Below are 20,711 nucleotides of genomic sequence, written 5' to 3' on the forward strand. Positions count from 1 at the left end.
TGCCCCATACTGCTGTTGATGAACAGCAAACTCCCAAGCTGGAAGTCACAGCCCTTCGTGAATAGCACCCCTCAAAAATAAACCACAAAGACAAAAACCACTGCCAGCCTCCAAACTACACGGGTGCCAAGAACGGCTGTGAACGCTTCAGTTCTGGACAAAGCTGAGGCCAAAGTAGCAGCCATGAAGAGAGCCACGGAAGGAAAGGGCTCACAGTGCACAAAGGACTTGTCTCATGCTAGGTTTGGCGTGAAGCGTCTCATCTAGACTTGAAAACCACCTTTCAGTGTATAACCTCTTTCAGGGATCAGGAAAGTGGCTCAGAGACATCCAAAAGTTGCCCATGGTGACACAGCATAGAGGGTAGAAGAGCTGTGGAGCTGAATTCAGGCCTGCTGGGATCCTTGACCACGCTCTTCTCCATGAGGAAAAAAAGAAGAGGAGCATTTCCCCTCCCTCCCCCCCAAACAGTCAGTACTGACAGGAGAGGGCTAAATACCACATGTCCAATGTGGTTTTTTTCCTCCTCAGCCCGAGGCCTGAGTTAAATGCTCTCTTTATACTTCTAAGTTGGGAGATCTCAGAGAGCGCTCAAGGAGGCTGATCTGCTTCCTCTAACGTTCCTTGGCGACCTGAGTCATGAGCCAGTCACCCGACTCACCAGCTCCTTGGGTCTCATGTTGTAGAGGATCCTCTCGGCGTTCTCGCTGTCGTGTCTGCTCTCCATGATGGCCAGGAGCAGCTTGGAAGCATTGTTCTGGATGGAAGAGGCAAGGGGAGAAACGTGGACGTGCTGCCGGGCGCCGGCCTGGCTGCAGGCATGTGCGCCCCAGCTCCACAGCCGGGCCTTTGGCCCCCGGGCCAGGGGCATCACAGCCTCTGCGCCAGGCAGAGGAGGCAGCTCTTCCGACCCTGGAAACGGGGGTCAGAATCTAGCTTGCGGCAAGGAGGCACAACATGGTTACGGTCCATGTGTGATGCCCCAATGTTAGCTGGTACAAGTCCTGGCAGGAATGGAAACTGAAATGTGGGTGCTTGTGGGGGGACAGTCTCCCCTCAGTACCTGGGCGGCAAGGGGTGGGGGGTGGGGAGGAGAGATGGTACCAGGGCTCAACTCCCTTATGCAACATCACCTAAAACCTACATTCCCCTCCTTCATCTACTTCATCCCAAGATCACTTATACTAGCTAGAACAACACAGCGCAAGGCCCTCGTTACACTGCACTGCTGATGCAGCGATGATAAGCAAGGTGCTCGCTCAGGTAAAGAAGCAAGCTTTTCTGGGTATCTTTGATCCTGGGGTTGGCCGAACCTATGAATACAGCGGCCTTACTGCATGCCGTCACCCGCCCAGTGACAGTGGTCACGAAGAACCTGCTCGACATGAACCCATGACATTTTCAGGGTTGGAGGGGGCATGTCCTCTGCCTGGGTAGTTGCTGACGTGTTATTCAGTCTTGTGGGTCAGAGAGGACAGGCAATAAAGATAATTCCTCCCTGTCTTAAAGAACCTCTTCTATCTGTGCTTGTAACTTCTCCTGTTGAGTATAGCTGATGCTAGCAACCAAAGTGACCCAGAGGAACCCGCCTGCCTGCCACGCGCCCCAGCCCAGCAGACCCTGAGCTGCCTGATGATGCCAGGGCCTAAACTTTGCATGTTTCCTTGTGTATAAGATTTGGAAGTTCTTTTGCCTTTGGGCAGCTATGCTATCACAGGGCAGATTTTTTTTTTTCTTTTTAATCAGGATCCTAGATTGCTGGAGTCATACAAAAAAAAATGCCAACCAGAAGTATGTGAACATTTCAGTCTCTTTCAATCTCCCATTGTGTACATTAGGGTAAACGGAAGTCAGGTGCATGAGATTTGAACGATATTTGCATCTAAAGCATGTGTCAGAAGCTAAACATAGCCAAAAATGCATTTAAACGACATACCCAAATCAACTATTAATTTGGACTCTCAGTTCTAAATGATAGAGGAAAAATAAAAATAAGCGTGCCATTCATTTCCTTCTGTGATAACACTTTCCAAAAGCCTTTCATTCCTATGACGCCTGCCCTTCATGCAGGAAATGCAGACCAGCTCGTCAGCTGACCTCGGAAGTTCTAGGTGTTTCACTGTAGTGATAAATGCTTGCTACTGCGGATGGGTATAGACAGAGGACAGGTCTCCACACGCTCCCACATGGGAACAGATAAGAGGAAGTGTGTCTGGTGGCATCAACACATTTCCAGACACGTTGCAGACACTTGGGTGGTTTACAGGTTCAGTTTTCAGAACTGGATCCTGGAACCCCTAAACAGAAGGAAGGCTTGGGGACACCCTTAAGAAATCACTACCAGGAACACTCTACCAGTCTCTCAAGGCAGCTATGAGGTTAGCCTGTAAAGCCTGTAGCTTAAGCACCTTGAAGTCACTGCTTTCACTCCATAAAACTATTTTAGTGTTTATAGGGCTGCTCCAGTATCAGCCACCTGAAGTCCTCCGCTAGCAGTAATTCAAAGAAACTTGCCAGGAAAACTGACAAGTTCGCCTGTGCAGAGGGAGCTTCTTGGGTTTGTTTGTGTGCTAGTCCTGGGCCTTGAACTCAGGGTCTGAGCACTGTTCTTGAGCTTTTCTACTCAAGGCTAATGCTCTATCTATCACTTCTGAGTCACAGCTCCACTTCCTGCCTTTGTTTTACACTGACATAATCAATCACTTTTCTGCTAGATCTATGTTTTAAGTAAAAAGAGATTTGGGGGTTTCTTTTTCTGAGGTTCTAGGTAGACTTAGATATACTGTTAGCTGACCAGTTGTCACCTGGTCCTTTTTCCTTCTCCAAGGGGAGAAAATTCAGAAACCAGAGCAAATGGCATTTCTATTGTCCATGCCATCCAGAATGGAGGCTTTGGGTCCTGGATATATTATATTCTTTCTCATCTTCGAGTGGCACTCGGTGACCTCACAGTCCTAACTTCTTTGGAAATGAACCAGTGAAGTTCTGCCATTCAGTCAGCACGTGCAACTCGGATCACTCTTTCAGTCCTAACTGCCTATGGTACTTGTCTAACACTGACCACGTCTCATGCCGAGACACAACGGAAGAGCGACTGTTCCCAATGGCGAACACCTCTTTGCTGCTCAGTGCCTACTTGCCTTCAGTTCTAACACCAGGTCCATCCGCTTCTTTCCCAGAGGGTTGATGTCATTGAGGATCAGGGCCGTGATGATGTCAATGCCGTTGGACTCGTGGGTGGCTATGCAGTTCTGCGGAAACAAGACAGCGCACAGACCTTTACACAAACGCTGGCCCTCAGTCTCACGGCCAGCAGGCCGAGCTGCTCTTTCAACACAACGCTCACCACTCCCAGGGCTGTTTCTCAGGGAGCAATTTTTCCGTGAGAAAGTGGTAAAAAAAGAAAAAGAAAAAAGACAGACAGATGAAAATCTCTAGTTTCAGAATTAACAGTAAACAGTAGGAAAGTCCCTATTCTCGCCAACTGATAAACTAGCCGCATCTCATCCAAACACGACGGTGGGGACAGTTTTTGTGCTTTAAGAAAAATGTGGTGTATGACTGATAGTGGGATCTAGGTTCTTTTTCCCCTTTAAGAGTGGGTTCCACTCTTACTACGTCACTCTGCCTATTTCGTGCTTGTGCTTAAAAGCTGAAGCTTGGAAAGCAAGCTTCTGGTTTATTCATACAATAGCAAAATGAATCATCTTCTTCTCCCAGGTAGGGGACCCGCCCCCCCCCCACATTTGCGGCACGCTCTAATCCAGTCCAGTCTGTTGCATTCAACAGGCTTCTGCTTTGCAGAAAAGCCAACAAAGTTCTAACAAGGTTCACTCTGATATCACAGAGAGTCCTTTCCCCAAGCCCACTGCATTTCCGTACTCTTACTTCACTGTAACTAGGAATTGGCCATGTGCTCCACCAGGAAAACAGTGAAGGGAAGAGGATCTAGCCAAATGGGATCCCCATGTTCAGGGGATTTTCGTAGACAGTGAGCTGTCTCCTGTGAATGGCTCTCCTCTGGGTAAAGATCCTGATTCTCCCAAATCCCTCCACATTTCACACCTTCCATGGCCTGGGGTTCAGAAGTGACCAGCTTCAGCCCTGCTGTGCCCTCTCTCTCCAGGAAGAAGCTACAGAGTGGTCACAAAATCCTACTCAGCCTGGCCTGGAGATCAAAACTCACAGACTTCAAGATGCCATCTATAAGCAATGACGCTAACTCAAGAAAAAGAAAAGGACTGAGCTCTATTCCCAAACGATACTTGTTTGGGGAAGCCAAAGTCAAGATACATTGTTCTTTCCTTTCCCTGATAGTGCACAGTACTAAAATCTCAACCAAAATTATTCTCAACTTTCAAGCTGTTCAATATGAAGCGAATTTTGTTTCTCTCTTTCTAGCTAGGTTTACTCCTGTTCAAGTAACCACTTTGGGATTTCCATCCTCCTGCACTAACCCCCAAAGTCAAGTTATTATTGGATTGTCAAACCAAATCAAGCCAAACCATGTCAAGGAAAGGGACTAAAAAGCACAACTTTCTATTGCCCAACAGGGTAAAGTCCTGAGGTACCGTACAAGGCAAGGGAACCCTTTCCACTGCTGGGAAACAGCCAGGCCAACAGGCAGACACACGTGACTTCTGAGCCTATCTCTGTTTGCATTTCCAAATGACTGACACCTCCCTCCACCCCAACCCAAACAGAAGGAATTACCTGGTTCTCATGGCAAGGTCCTTGGCAGTACTCTGTCAGACTTTCCAGGGTCTGGTTGATGAGTGCAACATTCTTTTCATTTATGTACAGTCCAAGAAGACCAAGGCCTCCGGTGGTGCTTCCGCAAATGCAGTCCAGAAACTGCAGTGTCTCACACACCAAATTATAGTTGGTCTTGTTATTTTGGCAACGGAGAAAGTTCTGCCAGTGGTCAGCACCGGGGTTTGAGGGAGCAAGAGGCAGAGAGAGAGGGGAAGAAGTCATCCAGGCTGCCATCTTGGTTTTTGAACATGTAAGTGTTTTGGATTGATCAACAACTATGCAGACAGATACATCAGGGGGGAAAGTCTGATACCTAAGCTATGGCTTTGGTCTGTGGACGTGGCTACTAACGGAGCGGTTTGCTCTCATTTATTCTTTATCCCTTTTGCTCCTCCCTGTTCACCAGCCTCTCATCACGTGTTTTAGAGCATCTGCGATTTCTAGAGGGTTGGATGGTGGCTTTGTTTAAAATGATGGTGGGGGCTGAGTAATGAACACCTTGAGTCCAGTATCAGGGACAGTCCACCACAATATGAGCTGTCAGAGGCCGAGACAAGCCCAGTGCTATAGAGGGAGAGTGGCTTCTCTTGGCTGGCCATTTCCTCCATGCACAGGAAGGAAGGGGGTAAACGTGTATACATGCGTGCAGTATCAGGATATGTGCTCCCCAGGCTGACCTGTAATGTTAACAAGAGACACAGGGCAAGGCAGTTCCGCACCCAATGAAGGAAAATTGCCTTCAACTACCCTGAAGAGGTTGTTGTCAGAGGCTCCAGTGATGTGTATGCATGCGATTTCTTTTTATTTTTATTTTTTAAAGAAGCAGAAATTAACTGCAATATTCTTTATCTCATAGATACAAAAGTGACAAAGTTTAGTCTAGAAAGTGGGAAACACAAAACAGAAATAACCAAAAGATAAATAACTGGAGATGGTCTTTGAAATGCAAGTGGGGAGTGAATGTTCACCACAGCACTGCCTGCCACAGTGGGGAAGGCAAGCCGCCTACGGGCCCGTTCACCGTGGAGGGACTATAAAAAACATCCTAGGATGCCAATGCTATTTCACATGAGAAACAAGAACACTGAGTAGATATAGAATGTGCCAATGCGGAAAGATACCTCTGCCCGCAATGAGGTAAAAATCAAAAACAGAACAAACAGAAACAAAAACAAAATGAAAAACTCCAACAACAATAAGCGGCAAAGAGATTAAGACATGATGCAAATGACAGTGATGTGCAATGTTCCCATTCAAATATTCAGCAAAAAAGGCTGGAATGTTCTCTATGGAAAGAAGAACTCCTCTTAATTACTTATTTTCACTTGAACGTTTATGAAAGAAGTATCTTCACACAGCCCTTGCACAATGTAGGCATTTGGTGAAAGCCGGTTTTGAGTTGGTGGTCAGGTTCAAATGCTGTTTTGCCACCAAACTAACCCACCTCTCTAACTTCATCCAAGTCCCTTGCGTTCTCTAAGAGATGATTTAGGCGTGCTTCACAGTGGTTCTCTCTCGCGCTAAGGAGGGAGAAGCCTGGCTCGGAGGAGGTGGGAAGTTGCTACTTGGCTGTCCTCTCATGGTGCAGGAGCAGAGGATGCTCAAAGCAGGCATGCCCTGATTGGCTGGTTGTCTACAGCTTAGTTCTCAAGGCTGCGGTCACTGCTCCCATCATGCCCCACTGTGGCTGGTGGCAGTGGGTTCCTTTCTGTCAAGTACTTTTTATTTTCCTGCAGCTGGGGCTTCCAACACATGACTCCCTAAGCCTGCTCCTTTCTCCTCCAACCTCACACTCCTCTTCTTTTAGGCTGTGATCTAAAGTCGGTTTTTTTTTTTCCAGGAGGCCCTTCCTCCTAACTCCCAACACCCATGAAATGGGGGCCTCCAGGCTAAGCCTCTGCTCTGTGCACACGTGATGACAACGGAGGGTACCTGGCAGCTTGCCCAGGGCTCATGTCTACGTGGATGGCAACCGGCTATGAGTTCAAGGAGACGGAGAAGAGGGAGTCAGGGAAGTCTCCAGTCCAATGGGGCACACACGGTCTCTCACGGTCTCAGCAGTGTCTAGCTGGGAATCGCCCCCGCCCTCACTCAGACCCGTTTCTTCCAGCCCTCTGTGACGCAGCACTGTCCCTCTCCCGGAGGCAGGCCGGAGCGCTTCCGATTCATTGTCACCACAAGCTGTTCAGTGTCAGCCAGGCTGGGGAAATCCTACTCTTTTTGGGTCTTCCTGGGAGAGTGCAGGCTAGATGACATGTAATCCAAAGGGGGGGTAAAATGAATACAAGACTTGGTGCTGACACAGACCCTGCTTTCGTTCACGTGGGGGTGGGGCTGGGGTCTCAGCCAGAGGCACACCTGAAACCACGTGGAAACTGATTCAAGCGCGGATCCTCCCATTGAGTTTCTGACTAAGCAAGGCTGGCTTAAGGTAGTAACAGCCCCTTTGGCAAAGACAGGCTCAGTGGCTTTCTGTCTCCTGAACATTTACCAACAGGAAGAAAGTTAAGGTTATAAATAGGACAGGAAGCTCTGGCGGGAGTCCAGAGACGGCTGTTCATTCAGAAGGCCAGTGCTTCCTCCCCCCGAGCTCGTCTGCATGCTGTCCACCAGGGAGCCGGTGACTTCGGCTCAGACGCCCGCTCCTCCCCCCGACTCACGAGGAAACCCCCACCCCATGACCCGTCATCTGTTCCCCAACTCTGCCAGCAGTGTGGCATTCGGTGGAGTTGGATTCCACTTTTTACAAAAATTATTGTAGGAACTGCATTTCTCCACGTGTAATTTCACTGGGGCAAGTCACCCTGAGAGCTGGATTTTGTACCCTCCTTCTGTCCATACACCCTGGAATGTCCTCCCCCGCCCCCTCTCCCAACCTTGCGGGGGCTCCTGTAGGTGAGGGGAGGGTATTGAAAGGTGCCTCTGCCCACAGGCTTGCAAGGCAATTGTTTTAGTTTGGTGAAGAGCAATGGCACAAAACTACAGTGCTGAAGATTTCCAAATAAGAAGGGATGGCACTGCAGAATGCATACAATTACAACCTGATCTGCCTTCCCCAGTGGATGGAAAGTGGGGAGGGTGGGGAGGGAGAGAAGATGGGAGACAGAAGGAATGGAACGCCAAGACCGTAAGTCCACCTAGGTACTAGCCCTGCCCTTCCGACACACGGAGCAGCCTGCGTTTGATTAGCACAGAACTCAACAGCCATCCGCCTCCCCGGGCCTCCCCTCTGCCCCCACTGTGTCGAGTTGGTCTCGACACTCAGCACTGACCACTGCGGTCTCTGCTGGCCTAAGGGGCTCCTGTCATGGACACTCAGATGGAAGGTAGACGAGATCTTATGACCTCCAGGGAAGGGTACGAAGCAGGTTTTCGTGGGTATGCCACACCCCTGCTTCACCAGTGACATCCCCCAGGAGGGCCGCTGAGGGCCCTGAGCCTCAAGTGCAGCCTGTGAAGCTGCTACGTGGCAGGTGCTCCCTGGGGGTCGCTCAGTCCCCTAGGGGAGGGCCGGGGGCCCTCATGAGCAGTGGTACAGCTTGAGAGAAGGGTGGATGTCATCAGGAGCAGTGACCCTGAGACCCAGGGACAGCAGCAAATGTGCTGGGCAGCTGTGACCAGAGCTCAGAGCTTAGGGTGCTTTGGTCTACTGACAGAGGAGTGGGTCAGGCACCACGGTGCTAATCACAAGCCTCATCACCGTTTACCAAGTGCCAAGACCCCACGTTATCTGGTCCTCCCACAACCCCGGGAGAAATCCACGGCATAGGAGGGGCACAGGGGCTGCAGCTATCATGCCTGGGCCACGTGGCTTGGGTTCAAATTCCAGCTCCCACCACCCTGTAGCTGCATGTCCTCTCCTATCCAGGCCTCCGTTTCCTTATCTGAGAAAGGAGGTCATTATTTATCCCCTACCTCTGAATCCATTACCTGCAGGATAATGTTTCAGGATTCCCACCCAGTCCCTCTTCAGCTTCAAGTCTTGGGGTCCTACCTACAGGTCTTGGGGGTACCTCTCAAACCCTCCGCCGCAGGTCTCAGGGTCCCCCCCCCCACTCCCCCGGCCCTTACCTGGAGGTCTCGGTTGTGGTTCTCACACAGGAGCTGCAGGAAGCGCAGGATGGGCTGCATGATGGTGATGACGGCGCTCATCTCCAGGTCGTCCTTGGCCTTGTCGGCCGCGGCCTGGGCGCCCTCCCCTGGCTGGTAGTGGTCGTCGGGGTCGGCCTCCCTCCTGAAGGTGGAGAAGGCTTTCCTGGTGGCTGCGGACGCCTCCAGGAGCTGGTCCCGGACCTCCTCTGTGATCTGGGGGGATGGCTCTTTGGCTACAAGATAAACATGAGACAATCAAACCCACAGCACCCTTGGAACGCCACACATATGCCAAAGGGGGGCTGTCTGAACCCCAGCTTCCTGCACCTGCCAGGGACAGGCCAGGTGGGCAGAACAGCCCAAGGGGTCCCCCCACCCCTCAGGTCTCAGACAGGATAGGAACAGGGCCCAACCTGACTAGTTTAGATGTGAAATGTCCCCCAAAAGCCCGTGTGTTGAAGGTCTGTGGCGCTACCGGAAAGTAGCAAAACCCGCACAAGGTAGGCTTTAGTGAGGGGTCACGGGTGACTGTGGTGTGTCCTTGAAGGCGATTGGGGGGGGGCAGGTGTCTTTTCTCTTTTTCTTCCTGCTTCCCTGTTGCCAGTTTTGGTTTCACCCTGCCAGCATGCTCCTGCCACGATGGATTTGCCTTGGGTTAGACTTCAGGATAACACAAATCAATAATGGCTGAAAATTCTAAGAGGGAAATCCAAATAAACCTTTCCTCTCTTCTATGCTGACTCACCTCAGGTGTTTGTTATAGTGACGATAGCTAACATGACTCATCCTAAGCACTTAGTAAATGGTAGTCATTTTTCTTCTCTTAATCTCTATTCTAGACTAGTAGTTACAGTCGGGTGATTGTGTCCCTATCCCTACCCAATTGGAAATGTCTGGAGACATTTGTGGCTGGGGCGGGGTGTGCTACAAGCATCTAACTGGTCAGAGTTCACACGAGTGACTGTACACAAGAAAGTTCCGACAGCAAAGGGCTCTCGCAATGTCAGTTGTGCTGTGGCTGAGAAATCCAGTGCTAAATATGAAAAGTGAGGCTCACAGTGGTTGAGTAATTTGCTCAGGGCTGTCTCACTCCAAAACCTGTGGGTCTACGCACTCCATAGCACTGCTTGGCTTCCAGTCAGATCATGGGTGAAAACTTGCTACTTTAGGAAGTAAGGATAAACTACCTGACCAACACAGCATGTATTCCCTCAACTTCCTTTCATGTGAAATGGAAATCACAGGCGATGAATACTGAGGGATCTCTGGCAAGGCACGGTGGTGCATACCTATCATCCTAGTTATTTGGGAGGCTGAAGTAGGAACATCACAGACTGAGGTTGGTTAGGCAAAAGCACAAGACCTAAACTCAAGCAAAAAGAGCTGGGGGGGGTGGGGGTGGGTCCAGTACCTACCTGTCTAGGAAGTGTGTGGTCCTTCCTGCATTTAACCCCAGTGCCACACACACACACATACACACACACACACACACACACATACACACACGAATTTTAATAGGTCAGTAAAACTCGTAGCATGATCAAGAAGAATTTTTTTTTTTTGACTATTTTACTAAACGAGACGACCCTTCCTTCTAAGAAGCAGCACTTCCAAGGATGCCCACTTTGGTTGCTTTCTTTTACAAACTCCTATCCGAAAGCGTCTTGGGAGTCTCGAGGTCATGGAGAGCATCAAGAGAGACTAAGGGCTGTGCTGCGGATCCCTGTCCAGCTGACAGAAAACCTTAGAGCATGACATTACCTTTTTTCCGGGATGGGGCATCCCTGTCTATCTCATCGTCCTTCTTTTTGTTTCCCAAGTCACTGGTGTTCACTGTCACTGTCGCCTTGATCTCCTGCTGGGCCACCTTCATTCGATCGTAAAAGACCTTAAAGAACTTCTCTGACTTCTTGTCTTCTGTCAACCGGCAGAAAAAGGAGTGCTGCCAAAGAAAAACAAAGACGTTCAACTGTGAGACAGAGCAGCCGCCGAACCCCACAAGACCCTCCGAAATGTCCTAGAGATCAGAGGCAGCTGTGAAACACACAAGTGACCTAGGAGCAGAGGTAGGCCCAGTATTGCTTCCACACACTCCTCCTCGGGGATGTGAGGCCTGAAGGTTTCCCGCATGGAACCTTTAAAACAAACCTCCGTGCCTGGATCAGCCACGTGCTGTGGAAGGCACCCATGACTGGACTTCTTATTGGCAGACTTCAGCCAAGAGGATCCAGCCCTCCTGCCCTGCACACAAACACCTCCACTGGCAATGGATGTGGAAAATGTTAACGGTGGTTATTGCAGGGTGGTCTCCTCCATTCACAGCCCCATGACCGATGCATACATCAATGAAATGTGCCACCTGTGTTGTTCAGAGGTAGGGATGACAAGCCCGTAAGTGAGACTGAAATGGGAAAGTTGCTCGGGGAGGCACAGATTCACAGGAGCTCAGAGCTGCCCAGACTGACGGAGGGCTGTGGTGATCCCAGAGCTCCAGTGACGAGGAAGGTGCACAGAAGCCCTGGGCTAGGTTTGTGGCTCAGAGTTCCCAGGTAGCTTGCCTCTTGGATATGCATGTGTTTTTTGGGAGCCACTGCAAGCGATCGTATACACTGCTGATGTAAAAACACAATATGGTATCTCAACTTCATTTGTGAGTATTTGCTTTTCACCCCCTTGCAAGCACCACACTGTTGTGAATTATTTACATAAAAATACAATACGGTCATTTCTAAAGGGATAAAACAAAGTTCCAAACAATATATTTGCTTTTCCCAGGAGATCTTTCTGCCAATTTCCCATCTTTCCTTTTGGAATGATAGAATCCTATATATGGAAGTCTTATGCTTCCATTCCCCAGAACCCATCTCCATCTTCCTACCTAACCCCCCAACACCTCCTCCAACTCTCACCCGTCACAGTCCCTATCCCTGATTTAGCAGTCCCGACCCCTCTGAGAGCCACCAGGTTTCCATAAGCTAATTTACCCAGGTGCCCACGTTGGTCCTGGCCGCAGGTCAACTCTCACCCCTCCCATCTGTCCACAGGGCACTTCATGATTGTGGCCTTTCTTCTGTTAACTATTTTTTTTGGGGGGGGTTGTGTGGTCGTGGGGCCTGAACTCTGGGCCTGGTCACTGTCCCTCAGCTCTTCAGCTCAAGGCTAGTGCTCTACCACTTGAGCCACAGTGCCACTTCTGGCCTTTTTTCTTTTTGCTTATGTGGTGCTGGGGAATCAAACCCAGGGCCTTATGCATGCAGGCAAGCGCTCCACCACTGAGCCACCTTCCCAGCCCCGTGTTTACTGTTCTTGACTTCTGGCTGCTTCCTACATTCAACCCCCAGGCTCCATTCTTCCTATTTGTACTCTCTCCTTCTATCCCCTCTCCCCACTCCTCCAGCCACTCCCAAGTGCCCTGTAACAAGTTCAAGTTTCCACCTCACTGGCTGCTTAGCGTTCTTAACCTCCTCCAGGAGGTCTTGAGAGTCCTCCATTGTCCTTTGTTCCCTTTGCTTTTCTGTTTCCTACTATTTCATCTAGTACTACTGTGTACCTGTCATGAGTTGGGCATGGCACCAAACAAACGATACATAATAGTGAGCAAAAAGGGACCAGATCCTCCCCGTACCAGGACCCCTTTCCCTGGAGCTGGCAATTCACAATCATCCTAATAACCGACTCTCTCTGGGGGAGGGACCTAAGAATCTGTTAGACACAGCCCTGAGCCGACACTCGATGCCAACTGCCCTCATTCTCTTGTTGCTGCTGCCTCTGCCCATGGCTAGACCCTCTGCCTCATCCCTTCCTCTCTACCTGGGCTCCAACTCTGCCTGACTACCATGCGTCACCTTGGAAAGCAACATCTCTGAAACCCCATGCCTCTTCTTCTCTCCCCAGCAAGGCCATCTTTACCGTAGCCCCAGGCCACTGGCTTAACCCTCACCTGTCCTCTTCTGTACCCCATAGCCACAAAGCACGGGGACAGCACACTGTGGTGCTGAGGTTCACGTGCTAGCGCACAGTGTGAGCCGCGCCTGTGAAGGCAGGTGCCTCATCTCTGGTTAGCAACCACCACCAGAGTACCTCCAAGAGAGGTACACAGCACACAGCGGACCCACTATAGTCATTTGGCCAAAGAAGGATCACAGCACCCAGTATTTGCTGGCTCCTTGAGGATGGATCCCCCAATCAGATACTTCTTACATGAAGTGGACAGGACAAATACCACCAAATAAGAAAATTCTGGAAAACTGCTCACATATCAGAAACCAAGGTCTATACCTGTTTTAGAGCCAATGCATGCATGAACCAATGGCAGCTGCTCAATCACGGGGACTGGACTGTGCATCAGGTACTGTGACCAGCCCTACTGCATCTTCCCACAGCAGGGAAGATGGAGATGGCTTCCTAATGCCCAGGGTGGGGGGGTCCCCCAGAAGGCAGTCCCCCCCTCTGGATAGCTCCCCGCACCTGCCACAGCTTTACAGGTATTTGGGAGACAATCAGGTCATGTTGGAAAACAAAAGCACCTCAACCCAGGCAAAATATATAGCAGTGAAGTCTGCCATCAGTCATCCGTAACAGCTTGATGCAGCACACATAGAGACCGCCTGCTTCAAACCACAGCACTCGGTGCAGCTGCCAGTGGAGTGAGCCAGCCCAGGTCAGCTGACACCTGCTGGGTAAGGGAGGTGCTTCTGAAAGACGAGAAGGGCAAAGGACTCCTAGATTCGGCTCTTCTGTATGTGTCTGCGATGGCTGGTTTCTTTCTTCTGCATTATTTATACCAGTCCCTCAGTCAGCCTCTCAGGGGCAGGAAAGCTGATTTACCAACAGAACAAGCTCGATAAAATGCACAGGAGTTCACAAAACATGAAGGAGCTTGGAAAACCAAGATGAAAATAGTGTAGTGATTGGAGTGGGGGGGGGGTGCGGGGAGCTTCAGAGGTATAGACTCCAGCCAAAGTCCCTGGGTGTGGTCAGGTGACAGGTGTTTCAGTCAGGCGACAGGAGGAAAAGCATTGGTATGCAAGGGAAGGAATGGCTGTTAACAGAGGGGTCACAAGGGCAGGCTGTCCTACCACCACTGGAGTCTGTATTAAAGACCCTCACTGGCTCCAGAAAGCGTGCCAACTGCCCAGCCTCTCTGAGCTCAGGTGAAAGGCTACCACAGTGTCCATGAAGCACGAGGCGTGGGCCTGCTGCCCACACCAGCTGCTTCTCTACTGTCCCTGCACCAGCAGAACACAGAAAGGCCACAATGATGGCGGCTCAAAAGGGGCTGGGATAGCCTAAGAATGCCGTTCCTGGCATCGCGGAGTTCTGCCACTTAACTACCAAATATCACCGGTAAACGCAATGTCCTGGATGCCTTCCTCTCTTCATCTGTTAAAATGGGCATCATAATAACACAGCATGGGTGGTCACAGAGGCCAATAGGCTAACCAGAGCAACCTCCACGCTCACTAACAGTTACTGATGGCTAATGAGGTGCTTCTGGATCTGTTCACTAAACCTGTCCAGCATCACCCCCCAGCCTAGGGCTTGGGAGGGGAATGGGAGCACTGTCCTCAGGAATGACGCCCAGAGAGGGACCTAAGATCACAGCAGGTACACAGCCTCCCGGCCACGCACCCCCTTTACTGCCTGAATTTATTTCAGCTCCTGGCCCAGGCGAGCCAGAAGCCAACCGTCACAGAAAGATTCTACCTCTTCAAATTTCTCCCCACTTGGCAGGTGTTAAGAAACCCTTCTGCATAACTCTGGTTTACAGTGCGCAACGCTAGGTGACAAATCCAGAATAAAAATGGCAACTGTCCCTAGGGGTGTGAGGGGAAGGTACCAAGGAGAATGAGAGTGTGTTCTGGAGTGAAAGAGGCTTCTAGAAAGTATGACACAGTTATGAGAGACAGAATAACGGCCCCCTCAAAGACCCCTCCCATGCTAACCCCTGTGTCACCGTGCCCAGCAGTGTGGAATTAATGCAGCACATGGAATAAAATTTGCTCATCAGTTTATCTTGAAGTAAGCGGGTAATCCTAGATTTCTCAGAGAGGCTCAGCATCACTACAAGGGTTCTTAAAAATCCCAGAGGGAGGCAGGAGAGAAGCAATGTGAGGAGGATTCTGGTTCCAATTGTGGAGTTAGATAGAGGAAGGGGCCACTAGTCAAGGATATGGGTGCTTTCTAGAAGTTACAAACAGCAAGGGAGCAGTCTCTGTCCTGGACCCTCCAGTCCGGAAGGCAGCCCGACTGCTACCTTCCTTTTAAGTCTAATAAGATTCGTGTCGAACTTGTAAGATAATAAATTTGGTAACTTGAAGGCGCTCCTCCGTTTGTGGCAATCTGTTAGAGCAGTCACAGAAAATACCACACAGCAGGTACAAAGACATTTTTGCAATTTACCCAAGTTCCCCTCTCTCAAAAATCAGTGCGCATTACTGCATGTAATCTACATCACAACAAAAAAGACAGAAAGCCTGCCATGTTCCGGAAAGCTAGAGAGGCTGTGCAGAAGGGGCGATCTCCTCGGGAGGGCTTCCTCGCCGCCCTGGGGACCGGAGCGTGCCTGCCCCACCGTGACCTGTCCTTGCCCTCCCAGTATCTGCAAATCATGTTTGATGCCAGAGCCGTGTGCAGAGATGCTGTCTCATCTGAGTCAGAGGCGATTGCCAAGATAGATACTGTGGTTCACAAACCCCACGCGTTGCACACGGGAACGCGGGGGTCAGGAGAGGTCGGGGGCTAGCTACAGCGCGCGGGCGAGCTCTCCTCCTCCCCCCTGCATTCTGAACCAACAGGAAGCCGACGCTGGCCTCGGCGGGCAGACGGGAACAGAGCTGGAAAAGCAAAGAAACGAGGCTGGTTCAGGGGCAGGCACAGCTGACAGCCAGCCTGCACGTGATGCGCTGGAGGGAAGGAAGCTGGGGTCAGGGGCAGGGTGAGGAGGCGGCTGCTGGCCAGGAGGCAGTGGGAGAAGGGGGCAGACATAGCTGTCACAGCCGAGCCTCAAAAGCAAATGAACACCAACTGCAGAGTATGCAAGCTGCTGGGGGTATTCTCGTCTAGCAGTTTCCATCCAAGTGTTGGGTTATTTTTTCTTCCTCCCAGCAGGATAGCTCTGCACATTCTCCTCCCTAAATATCATCTAATACCGCAACAGCACACAGGCAAAAATGGCTTCCTTGAGACAGATCCATCTTTTCACTGAAACTCCCCCAATCATCACAGCATCTGCAAACGACTAGCTTAGTCTGTCTCTCTACATTTTACAGGTCAGGAAACTGAGGCTCACATGGGAAAGAGGACTTGCGAAGGAGAAGCCCCTCTCCAGCCCAGGCTGGCGTGTGTTTAGTTGAAACCAGTCTAAAAGCTGACATTCTTGCTCTCCGATCTAGCAGACCTGATCTCATGCCTTCATCTGACTGAGGGGGTTGAGGGCCAATGAAGCGAGGTCTTAAGACTAAAAGAAAAATAGGATGACCTTTTCAGGTCAATCTTCAAAGTATGTCTTTCCTTTTTCTGGGTGTGAGGACTGAACTTGGGGGCCTCTCACTTGCTAGGGCCATGCCTCCTGCAAAGTTTTACGCCTACGTTGGCTTCAAACTGTGATCTTCCAATTGCTACCTCCCCAAGTAGCCAGGATTACAGGCCTGCACTACCATGCCCCAGTCAGTCTTAGAAGTACTTCTAAATTAGCTACTCATACTTCCCTTCAAGTCCTTGCAAATAAATGGAGTCTGGCTTATGACAAGACACTTCTGACGTTCAGGCTAATTCAAAATGGAGATACCTTACAGCCAGCCAGTGGATGGGGTGGGGCGGGGCGAACAGTCGTGTGTGTGTGTGTGTGTGTGTGTGTGTGTGTGTGTGTGTGTGGCGGACAGTCGTGTGTGTGTGTGTGTGTGTGTGTGTGTGTGATCAATAAGAGGAAATCCAAGCCTTTCCCATCTGTAACCTGAACACATATTGGGAAAATAAATGCTTGAGAGGCTGACAGTGCCCAGCAGGAAAGAGACATCTTTTCCCTGGAGGTCAAGTTCAGGGGAAAGGCAGGCTGGGTACCCTGTGGGTGAAAGCAGCCCCTGGAATGCGCGTGGCCTGCCAGCACCTGCCGGGGCTCGAGGCAGTTCTGGTGGGAGGAGCTCCTCTGTGAGTATCCCAGGGAGGGGCCTGGAGGGTGGCAGGAAGCAGAGCTGGGTGTGCCTGGGTGGCGGGCATGGTGGAGGTCACAGCTGGGAGCCAGCAGGCCTACAGGACTTTGATCCTTCCCCAAACAACAACATTTCCACCCTGTGGCCTGATCACCTTCTAGAAGCTCTCCCTCTGGGCCTGAAGAGAATCCAGAGAATGAGATTTTCCATTAGACTGGCCTCCCAAGACATGACCCTGCCCGGGTACATCCTGTGACGCTCTCGCTCTGCAAGCTCACTTCTCTGCTGCAGAATGAATTAAGTCTTTAGGCGAAGTCTAAGAATCTGAAAAATGTGGCCACTGACCAGTGAGGGAACACTCGAGTTTCTACGGGCTGAGGAAAATTCTTCCTTAGAGTCTTTGATTTTTCTCTCTTACCCTCTAGTTCCGGGACTTGAGGGGACACGTCAACCACAGTGACCCATCCTGGTCTTGCTGGAACAAGCGATGTAAATGGCTATCAGGAGGCAGGGCAGATGCTGGCCCTCCACCTGTGATTACCTGCTCATTCACCGCTTCCTCTCTGCCATGTGCACTTCCGTGAATGGCAATAGAGCCTTTCCTATTTGCCAGACATTGTCTGATTAAGAAAGATCACCAGACTTAAATCTCATTGAATCCTAGCTTCCACCAGAGATAGGTGCCATATAGAAGAAACGGGAGCCTCAAAGGAGTTACACAATCTGCACGCCCTACGTCTCCTTGGTGTTGCCTTCACATCTGCTTGGTCAAGAACCTACATTTCAGCCTTGGCTTCTTGCAGGCAGGCCTGTGATCTTGGGCCATTCACTTACCCCTCTCATTGGTGCCTCAGGGCTCCTTATCAGAGAGCTGAGGATTGTACCACTGACATAGCCCACAATCACGTGCAGGCTGGGGCTCTAGCAGCCCGAAGTTACGAAACAGTAGGTGTGAGGAACACCTGGACTCCTATCAACCATGACAGAGTGCAAGGTGACAGCCTTATCTAACCAACTATCCCTTCCCAAGGGAAGGCCCTGGGACATGACCGTCTAGAATGAGCTGGGTGTTCTGTGATGACTCAAGCCTCCTGTCCAAATCAGAGCCAGTAAGGAATAGTTCTCGCTGGTGCTGGTAAGAAAGATGGCCTACAAATGGACAGCAAAACCACAATGGAATTCCCAGTAGCTGTCACAATGGAGGAAGTTAAAAAAAATCTGGCTGGAATTGCACTAGTTATAGAAACCATTGCACTCCCAAAGCCGGCACACAAGCCGAGTGTCACACTTCCTCTTAGGCGGTTCCAAGTCTCCCAACACAGCTTTTCTCCAGAATGTTCCACCACTGCTGGCTTCAAGGGAAGTTGGACGTTTGAAAAAGGGTCTCATAATGAACAAAACGGGCCATTTAGAACTCAAGATTCCTATGCCAAAGATTATAACGTACTCCAAGAAATAAAGCTGTTTCTTTGTTTTGTTTTTTGGGCAATAGTAGGGTTTGAACTCAGGGTCTTGTACTTGTGTTAGGCAGGTGCTCTACCACTTGAGCCATGCCTCAGTCCCAAGAAGCAGATAGATAGATAGATGGATAGATAGATAGAAAGACAGATAGAGAGATAGATAGATATAGATATAGATATATTTGCAAGGATCAATGGATTTCAATGAGTAAATACCTGGAGCTCTTATTCCATCAACCTCTCTGAGCACGGGAAAGACATCAATAATTCCACATGGTTGGATTTTTGTTTTGTTTCAGGAATGGGATCCTCCCTCATCAAATTGTACCGCCATTTCTGCATGCCCCATTTCAAGGACTCTGCCAGGTGAGAGTGGACCAAGGACCCGTTCTGACCCACGGCTCTCTCCTGACACCTATGAGAAGCAGGTGGAGCTCAAGAACCCTTCACTTAGACTAATTAGGACAGAGGCCTCTAAGGCCAAAGCAGAGGACCTTCATTCTGATTCTCAAGGTGAATTAATTCACATTTGAGCAAGCGGCAAAGTCCAACTTGTTCTATAAGAAACATGTTTCTCCGGAGGGGAAGAAACAAGGTGTCTGCCAGTGCCTATTGGAGCTGTCACTTGCTGAGAAACTCTGCCTTACCTACAAAGCGGCCTCGCTCCTCCTGCGTACATTTCTACGGGAGCCATTTCACCCAAATTCATCAGTGACATCTCAGCCAATGCTGAGCTGTACTTCCTAAAGACAGATCTTGGGTTGGGCATGGTGGCACACTCCTGTAATCCTGGCAGGAAGCAAGAGGCTACAAAGCAAGAACCTGTCTCAGGAAAAAAAAAAAGTTTTTAAAAAGAAAGTATTGAACAGTACCTGATTAGATAGAGAAGCAAGCACTGTATTTAACAATATATAATGGTCAGAGAGAGAGAGCGAGAGAGAGCGAGAGAGAGAGAGAGAGCGCTGAGCTACTGCTCTGGAAAGTGCTGGACCTTACAGTCAGGAATGAGCAGTTAAGGGGACTCCAAGTTTTCTCTGGGTTCAACTATGAAGGTCCTACAGATGCCAAAGTCCAGTCTCTCTTGCAGGGACGCACTGGCAGGACTGTCTGTCTCTTTTGGACAGAGACATGGAAGCGTAAAGCCAAAGTCGCCAGAGATGGGGGGAAAATGGCCAATGGACTGAAGAACAGATGTAGCCCATAAAAAAATAAAACCAGACAGACGCGATCCAAAACAGTGCACTAAGTGGAAGAGTGGAGGGCCTCCTTGGTAATCTTCCGTGAGTGTGAGGAGTTTTGGTGGGTTTCTGAGTGAACACCAGCCTTACTTTTTCTAAAAGCACTGCAACTCCAGATAAGATCTCGGGAAGGGCTTTCGTTATTCACAAGATTTCAGCATCTCCATCTGTGGGCATCTTTTCAACCAGAGAAGAAAATGAACAATAATCTGAATTGTATCCCTGGGGCGGCAGGAGCCAGTGTGCCAGCCTTTCAGGGTGTTCTCCTGGCAGTTTGAGTGAACTGCTCACGTCTGATCAGGCCTGACCGCAGCCTCGCTGTGGGACCTCGCTGGGGAGGGCACAGAGGCCTCTTCAGGCCTCCAACCTGCCATCAGACCTGAAGAGAAAAGCAACCAGAGATGCTGGGAGAACCACCACCAAGAAATAATGGGTGTGGTAGAGCAGACCTGTAATCTCAGCTCCCAGGAAGTTAACCCCTGAGGAGAGAGAGAGGGATAGAGGACAGGAGGAGAAAAGGGCATCTACCATTCAGCTCATGAGGTCGAGTTCTCGTGCTGAGGACTTGGCTGGCTACTCCTTCTGGTACTGCTAGGTGTGGGGTGGTCGGAGCAGCCGATCCTGGGGAGGAACTCTTGGAGAGTTGCATGTCCAGCCAGTGTACTTAGCAACAATCTAACAACACACCACCAACATTTCCGGCGCAAAGCTCCACCGTTCCCAGGAATTTGACTTGCAATCTATGCCAAGGCCAAGAATAATCCTCGGCCCACGCATTTTCTGTTGGTGCACCGTCACGGGGATGAGCAAGAGCTCTACATCCTAGATCCTCAGTGAGACTCAGCCACGAAGGGGGGCGGGGGGCGGCTCAGGTCATTGATGAACGTTTGGCTTGGGTTTCCTCATCTGCAGTGTGGGGGGGGGGAGGATGACAGGACGTCCACCTGGCAGGTGTTCAGTACCAGCCACACCCCTTCCCTGCTCTCAACATACCCAGCTGTGACAAGCCCCCTTGA

The 20,711-nt window shown here is 50.3% G+C and overlaps 1 protein-coding gene across 6 annotated transcripts in view; it reads right to left on the reverse strand.

Annotated features, from left to right (window-relative positions):
• Itpr1 (inositol 1,4,5-trisphosphate receptor, type 1) overlaps window positions 1-20,711 on the reverse strand; it is a 296,948-nt gene that overhangs the window by 60,833 nt on the left and 215,404 nt on the right. For all 6 annotated transcript variants that reach the window (XM_013010462.1, XM_013010458.1, XM_013010461.1 and 3 more), the window contains 5 exons: window positions 10,609-10,789; window positions 8,827-9,080; window positions 4,714-4,914; window positions 3,141-3,251; window positions 662-757 (listed from right to left, as the gene is read on the reverse strand). In XM_013010462.1, coding sequence (XP_012865916.1) covers window positions 662-757; window positions 3,141-3,251; window positions 4,714-4,914; window positions 8,827-9,080; window positions 10,609-10,789 — 843 coding nt within the window. The remainder of the gene's footprint in view (window positions 1-661; window positions 758-3,140; window positions 3,252-4,713; window positions 4,915-8,826; window positions 9,081-10,608; window positions 10,790-20,711) is intronic.

This window comes from Dipodomys ordii, unplaced genomic scaffold (genome assembly GCF_000151885.1).
Source record: "Dipodomys ordii isolate 6190 unplaced genomic scaffold, Dord_2.0 Scaffold12, whole genome shotgun sequence".
In the NCBI taxonomy this organism is placed as follows: domain Eukaryota; kingdom Metazoa; phylum Chordata; class Mammalia; order Rodentia; family Heteromyidae; genus Dipodomys; species Dipodomys ordii.